Source organism: Sardina pilchardus, chromosome 19, assembly GCF_963854185.1.
Source record: "Sardina pilchardus chromosome 19, fSarPil1.1, whole genome shotgun sequence".
NCBI lineage: Eukaryota > Metazoa > Chordata > Actinopteri > Clupeiformes > Clupeidae > Sardina > Sardina pilchardus.
This window is the reverse complement of record NC_085012.1, coordinates 19280424-19287923: the sequence shown is the minus strand read 5'-3', so window position 1 is coordinate 19287923 and position 7500 is coordinate 19280424. Positions and strand designations below refer to the sequence as shown.

General features: G+C 43.0%; 1 protein-coding gene and 1 long non-coding RNA gene across 3 annotated transcripts in view; one reads left to right on the top strand and one right to left on the bottom strand.

Annotated features, from left to right (window-relative positions):
* LOC134065728 (kinesin-1 heavy chain) overlaps positions 1 to 5781 on the bottom strand; it is a 24347-nt gene extending 18566 nt beyond the window's left edge. Inside the window, exon 1 of one of the 2 annotated variants that reach the window (XM_062520753.1) lies at positions 5313 to 5781. In XM_062520753.1, coding sequence (XP_062376737.1) covers positions 5313 to 5438 — 126 coding nt within the window. In that variant the 5' untranslated portion in view covers positions 5439 to 5781. The remainder of the gene's footprint in view (positions 1 to 5312) is intronic. The other variant, XM_062520754.1, reaches the window with a different exon arrangement.
* Positions 4676 to 7500, top strand: part of LOC134065729 (uncharacterized) — an 8325-nt gene continuing 5500 nt past the window's right edge. The window contains exons 1-2 of the long non-coding RNA XR_009936328.1: positions 4676 to 4693; positions 5348 to 5523. This is a non-coding gene — a long non-coding RNA (uncharacterized LOC134065729). The remainder of the gene's footprint in view (positions 4694 to 5347; positions 5524 to 7500) is intronic.

Genomic DNA, 7500 nt, shown 5'->3' with positions numbered 1-7500 from the left:
TGAGTAGTTACAATGGTTAAATGATTTAATAGTGTATTATTGCAGTGAGGACCTTTATTTTGAAACAGTTGTGGACAGAGGAAGTAGTGAAACAGAATCTGTAGTCTAAATGAGATTGTATGCTTAAAGCCTGAGACAGAAGGTGCCTCTCATATAGCGTTTACGCGTCCTCTCTCGCTCCTCGATCCTCACTGATCTACATAAAGAATGATGGAGCGGCAACAATGGGATAGTCTAGCCCTTCTTCTATCTTTCTTTATGTAGATCATTGAGGATCGAGGAGCGAGGTAGGACATATAAACGCTGCTTGAGAGGCACCCACAGTAAATACTTTGAAAGTTGTATGTAGATAGTCTAATTAATGTTGATAGACAGAATGTTTAATGGATGTTGATAGGCAGATTGTTTAATAGATATTGATTGACAGTTTAATGGGTGGATGAGTGAATGGTCTGAAGAAGATGAATGGATAGAAGGTTGGATGGAATGTGCCTTATATTCTTGTTAAGAGAGACAGTGGCCACGTTTACATGATGTTTTTAATTCTGAATTAGTTTATTCAGAATTGAATAGATCGGAATTAAAATATTCTCCTTCGAGTTTACATGGAAATAATAATTCCGAATTGGCGTTTACATGGAACATACGTTAATTACGCTTTATTGTATTCTGCTGAACGTCTGGGGGTCGGGAAGGGTTCCGATTGGACAGGCGGCGCATGAACGTAGCCTAATAAGGTCTACCGGAAGAAAACAAACTTTAGCTGGCTAGCAACTTTTTTGTCATCTCGGGTTAACGTTACAGCATGGACAATAACATAATGAAAACGGGTTTCACAGTAACTCTGATAATAGGCCTACTATTTAGCCAGCAGCTCGAGAATATTGTCAAGCTTCACGTTTGCTAGCTGAGGAGGAGAAGACTGTCGGAGAAGGGGGGAAGAAGACGGAGCCGAATTAACCATGAAACGAGCATGCGCTTCTTCTTCCTCCTTGTACGAGCATGCGCCAAACAAACGGAATAAACTTTTAATCGGAATAAAGGTTTACATGATCAAGGAGGGGAGTTAATTCCGCTTTAACATCGGAATAAACCAACCACTTAAATCGGAATTAAGTTTAATTCAGAATAATCATTTTCAAGCGGAATAAGGGTTTACATGGTCTCTTTTAAAGCGGAATTAACTTTTATTCCGATTTAACTTGGTTTTATTCGGAATTAAAGCTCTCATGTAAACGCAGCAACTGATACAGCTCTCTGAGAGTAGTTGATACAGGTGTAATCAATTTAACTGGCTAGTCTTAAGAGAGAGTGTGCTTAAAGCCTGAGACAGAGTAAATCATTTAAAAGTTGAATGTAGATAGTCTAATTAATGTTGATAGACAGAGAGTTTAATGGATGTTGATAGGCAGATTGTTTAATAGATGTTGATAGACAGTTTAATGGGTGGATGAGTGAATGGTCTGAAGAAGATGAATGGATAGAAAGTTGGATGGAATGTGCCTTATATTCTTGTAGACTGGAGAGACACAGCTCTCTACTGAGAGTAGTGGATACAGATACAGGTGTAATCAATTTAACTGTCTAGTCTTAAGAGAGCCAGTGTATGTAGCCTGAGAGAGAGAGAGAGCTGCTGCAGGTGGGGCTGGCCACCTGGCATAAGATTCTAATTGCTTAATGATCCGATTGTGATGTCATAGAGGCCAATGTTAAGTCTATGGGGAAATTTGTAATAGTTTTTAATTTATAGTTTAAAAAGTATAAAAGTTACAAAGTTGAAAAATACTTAGCAGCCTTCCCCTATTTAAGACCTACGTTGCGACGTTTGAATGAAGTTTCTAAGTTAAACGGTTCAAGCTGAATAGAAAAAATGAATTTGATCAGCGGAATAATAAGAAGAAGAAGAAGAAGCCTTGGAAGAACAGTACAGTGCATTTTCATGCACTGTAATAAGACACACAGAAGCTTTCGAAATCCCCGTAAGGAGTCAACCATGTTTTTCATCTGTGTTTTATCGTTGAGCAACCACCACGGTAACCATGGAGAAGGGAGGGAGAGTATTAGGCATGACAGTCTAGCTCTATGTTTAACTGTGGTCACTGTCCCAACAATGCTGTTTGGAAATACACCACAGCTTCTCCTCCCCCTGTTGCTGTATGCAAAGTGCAAACACAGAGCAGTGGAGAGGAGAGGAGAGGAGAGGAGAGGAGAGGAGAGGTAAATACACCACAGGAGACAGAGAGACGGTTAGCTACTTAACATACAGTACATGTGGTGAACAGAGAGATACACATGACAGGAGGATGGGTGGACGGACAGATGAAATGATGGCTGTGAACAGACAGATAGATAGATGGGTGGATGGATGGATGGATGGATGGATGGCTAGTTGGATGGATGAATGAGTGAAAGCAAGGGCAGAGAGGACAGGAATATAAATAACTGGCATGGGAGATTCTCACTTAAATCTCGGCTTTAGAAAGCAATCTGTAACAATGAAAGGCCATAATATAATCCTCCTCACTTCAATATATTATCAACGTTTACATATTGAGTGAATATTAGTACAGTAAAAATTATAAATAATTGGCAATCACTAGCATTATTTTAAGGGGATTGCAAGATAAGCATAGGGTTTCTTTCTAGACTATTTCTCTGAAAAAGTTGGCATTGAGTCTACCAGTAATGACGACAAGAAGCAGACTCCACTGATTTGACATTTTGCTAGAGGAACACAACAGCTGTTTAAGAGCTTGGAAGATATGGGCTTGCTCAGCTGAATCCTTTTATATCTGAGGTTGTGTTGCACATGACACTGTGGAGGAGGGGGCATCAAGTTCCAAAGGTCGTTCACAATGGAAAAGATGTAATGGCTTTTTACACTCGAGTGCGGTAAATTCTAGTTACAATTTGGCTAAACTAAAGACATGTGCCGCCAGTTTCTGTCAGTTAAAAAAAAAGCCAGCTCGGTTTTCTCAGCGATAGCCATTCGCTGATTCAATCACTGCAATTTTTATCAATGTTCCAAGTAGTTTAATGCTCCTAGTCTCACTGGGCCAAATGCATATTACATATTGTGCCAGTGTGCCTTCATGTGGGTGAGAATGATTAGGCAGCTTGCTGCCATGGAAACATCTAAACCTTTCAAAGGAACTTAAATGAATTCAAAAACACAAAACAGAGGATTTTGTTAGGACTATTTGCTTTCAGAATTCTTGTACATTATAATAATATAATAATAAAGTAGGAAAAACCAACACAGCTCCCTGAGGTCCAATCAGACTACTAATGCCTCTAACCTGAGCACACACACATACTGCACATACACACAACACACACACATTAATTTATGTGAAAACATGATGGATAGCAGAAGCAGAGACACATCCGCCTGAAGAAAGACTACAAATCTCTTGTCGACTCTTAACAGCATGCTGCTTTAGAATGAACGTATTATCAAACAAACCACACCTCAACTCACATCACAAAACACACTTGTGTTGTTTTCATTAGCCATCTCTACTGCATGCATGTGAATGTGTGTAGGCAGGCACCAACATGCAGAGCAAATCTGGTTTACATGATACATCCCAGAATGAATACAGAGACGAGTAGATAGATACTACAATACAAGTGTGCGGATTTTCAGTGCGTGTCAGCTATGCCTTGTTTTGTTTTCCGCTGTGTCGTGCAGTGCACTGCTGTACATTCCCTTGTGGTATTCTTGAACGGTTTTCCAGCACAGTGCCACACCTGTTGGCAGTGATCTGGCCAACCCGGCAACAGGCATAACGTTACAGCAGGAAACAAAACGGACCCTTGACCTACGTCTCCGCAAGACCTGTTCCTGATTAACGTTAGGCTACTCATAAAGACTACCGGGTATAATCTGGTTTATTTTAAATGCGCATCTTAATAGATTATAATCCGTAAAAGACATCTGTCAATAACACGACCATGCAAGACGAAAGACGCTATGACGGGCTATGACGCTATGACGGGCCTGGGAAAAAATATCTTAGTTATCGGCAACACAACAAGCCCTTTTGTGTATGTTTTCCATCATTCAGTAACGTTACCGCATTAAATTAGGAAGGGTCGTTTCACACAAAAGACTTTGCTCTGACAAGAGAATATGATGATTCCAATAGAGCCAACATGACCGTCATTGTAGCATCGTGTGCCAACAACATATTACATGGGTAGGTCTGAGTAAAAAAGCCGAACGAATTTGTTCCTGCACTGCGCGTGCACTGCACTGACTACAAACAGCCCATGCTTTTTAAAGCGTAATATTCTGAATGGAGGTCACCGTGCCTTTGCTTTGCTTGCTATGAGTTAACAGAATTAGGCCACGGTCGGAACTGAATTCTCGACCGTGAAGGGACCAGCTAAATTAACCTAACGTTAGCCTGCGCGTTAAACCAAACGGCAGTGATTGAATGACTAGCATTGTGAGAAACCAGATTAACCTTAGCATGTCAGCTAGTGCTACTAGCCACGGCCAACCACCTGGGTAACATTCATGTTGTTTATACCCTAAGGTACCTCCCAACGTTTTACCCATGATTTGTTCACAGGTGATAGACAATTTGTAGTTACGTTGACTCGGTCCTGATGGCTAGATAAATTAAAGCTAGGTAGCTCGAAAGATAAGAGCTCCGTCATTGTGATTCGGAAACAGACAGCTGACGTGAGTGGATATTTCCAACTAGGATAAACTTGCTTTCATTCTTTGGCGTTGACCTAGATTGGTTAAGCTGTACTCACTAACGTTACTCTCATAAATCACATAGCTTCCCAAACTCGACTGTTCATAATCCAAAATTAACCTGTATAATAAGGTTGGCTAATATGTTGATAATAGTAACATTCAAGGTGAACCTAGCTAGCTAACTAGCCAGTATTGTCAAGCGATTTGGGAGCTAGCAAGCTATCGCTAGTATTATAGTTATGCCGCTACCTACGTCTTTGTACGCCAATATATTGGTCAATTTTTATTCTACAAACGTCGTCTAAGCAATGTGTTTGTCACTGTAAATGCACGGTGTGTTGGCAATGGGCTCTTTCGATCTGGTCATAGGAGACCTAATATTACCCTACTGTTAGCCAACGTTAGTTAACTCCACACTGCTCACTCGCGGCTAAACTTGTTTTGGTGATCTGTGAAGGCTAGCAAGCTAACTGGCTTGGCACTGACATTAGCTAGAAAACCTACGCAGTCCATTGATATATGCTAGCTGTGCTAACGTTAGTTAATCGCGTTGGTGTTCAGCTGTGTGCAATTCTCCATTCGCCAAGCGCAGACTCACCGCAATAACCACACTTTCTTCCCCTTGAAACTTAGGGATGTATTGATCCCCACGTTCCACCTCCGAATTGTTAAGCGGCCTGAAGCGGCACATCACTTTGATGGTGCACTCCGCCGGGTCCGCCATCTTCGCACAGATCTGGGATGGGACGGGATGATGAGGAGTCTCGACACCAGCTCGATGCTACCGCCGCCCGCGGGAGGGAGCGCCCGTGAGTGACAAACGGTGACCGCACCCCACAGAGCGCGTTTGGCTTCTGTGAACTCTTCCCCCTGCGCTGTCGTCGTTATGTTATTGACAGTATCTGGCAAATCCGTGAAATTACTCCTCCGGGATCTTGAGCGTCATACCTGCTTCCCTCTCTCGCGCACTCGCCCTGGCCTGGACGCTTCTGGATCAGTAGGCTTCAGATCAGATGCCTGCTGGTGGTGACGTCACATCTGCATTCAGAGTGGCTGTCAACAAAGCTCGGGCTGTCGAGGAGACACCTCCACTGAACCTATGTCCAATTCTTTAAACCATGTAAGATGGGGATGATCGAGGTTATAAAGATATTAGGTAGCCTAGAGTAGGCTATGAGCGCACCTCACTTGCTACCGACGAACGCCTCAATGAATTGCTGCAGTCATAGTGGAAGGGTCTTCTCCTACCCCGCCTGCATCACCTGTCCCCGTTGTGTGTCCGTTCTCGGCGGCTACATTTCTTAGTCAATACCTCATAGCATATGTCACCACAGAGGAATTTCAGACATGAGAAGCCAAGCTTAATAGCAAGTGTTGCGTCCGGTTCACGCAAGGCATTCAGGGCGGGACAGAGACAAATGGTTCTCTTAAATTTCGCCCATAGATTTGGAACATTGTCAGACAGTCAGTCAATGGGATAGGCCTAGGCCTGAATTGCATTGCATGGCATTTATTTTCCTCATTCAAATATCAAGCCTAGGTTACTAAGCCTAGTTTGTCAATTGTTAGGCCCTTTAGCCTATGGCCTGTATCAACAACATCAGTCATTCAGTATTCAGACTTGTGCATATTTGCCTGCAGACATTTCTCGTTGTGGTGGAACAAGTGTAGTGGAGAGGTTACAGTGGTTTTATTATTTGTGTATCCTCTTAGGCTATATTTGTGGAGTATAGTGCAGAGCTGGAGAAAAACCTGCTTTGTGTGTGTGTGTCTGTATGTGTGGACTGAAAGCCCTATTGTAGGCTAAACCACAGTACAGGGTGTGGGCACAGCAGCAGTCTTATCGCATGGTCCACATTCGGAACAAAGAATGAAAGGAACTCTACAGATCTCTCTCTCTCTCCCTCTCTCCCTCCCTCCCTCTGTCTCTCTCTCCCTCCCTCTCTCTCTCTCTCTCTCTCTCTCTCTCAGTGTATGATATTTTCGTGTTTGTGTGTGTGTGTGAAAGCGAGCGTGTGCATCCTATTTGAGGACCCCATACTGTGTATCCCACTTTTGCTTGTCGTTGCCCATGGTCACCCACAGGAAATCACGACAAGAAGCAGGAAACTGGAGAGGCACCCTAATTAGAGATGGAGCAGAAAGAGAGAGAGAAAAGCAAAGAGACAGGGAAACAGAGGAAAGAAACAGTTCAATGGAAGATCATTCAAAGGGAGAAATCAGGACACAATAGTTATCAGAGTTCCCTTCAGTCATACCCAACAGGACACTCACTCACACATACACACACCATTTACAAATCTTTCCTAGTACGCATCACGCAAAGCAACACACTCACCTCATGCAGGGTTACACACACACACACACACACACACACACACACACACACACACACACACACACACACACACACAATAACATCCAGCACACATTAAGTGCAAAATATAACAGGGAGACGGTTCAGCATTGCTGCAGCAGTGACTCTGGGTGGAGAGGGAAAAGCTTGAGGCCTCCACTGTTATACGTTTATTACTCAGAGGAAGGCCTGGGTTGAGCTGTTGCAGGAATCACATTGCTACCTTGAGTAAATCCAACATTGTGGCCCTTTCAGCTTGTTCGGGTGATAGCTTTTTAATTGGGTTGTCTCCACCCAGTTAGTTATGTCCACCCAGTTACCTGGGATTATGCTACATTCCATTTTCCATGCACCGAATCGGTTACCCAGTTGTTTTCCAGAGCTAACAGGAAGTTGCAATGGAAAGCCCCCTTGAAGTTGTGTCTCAACT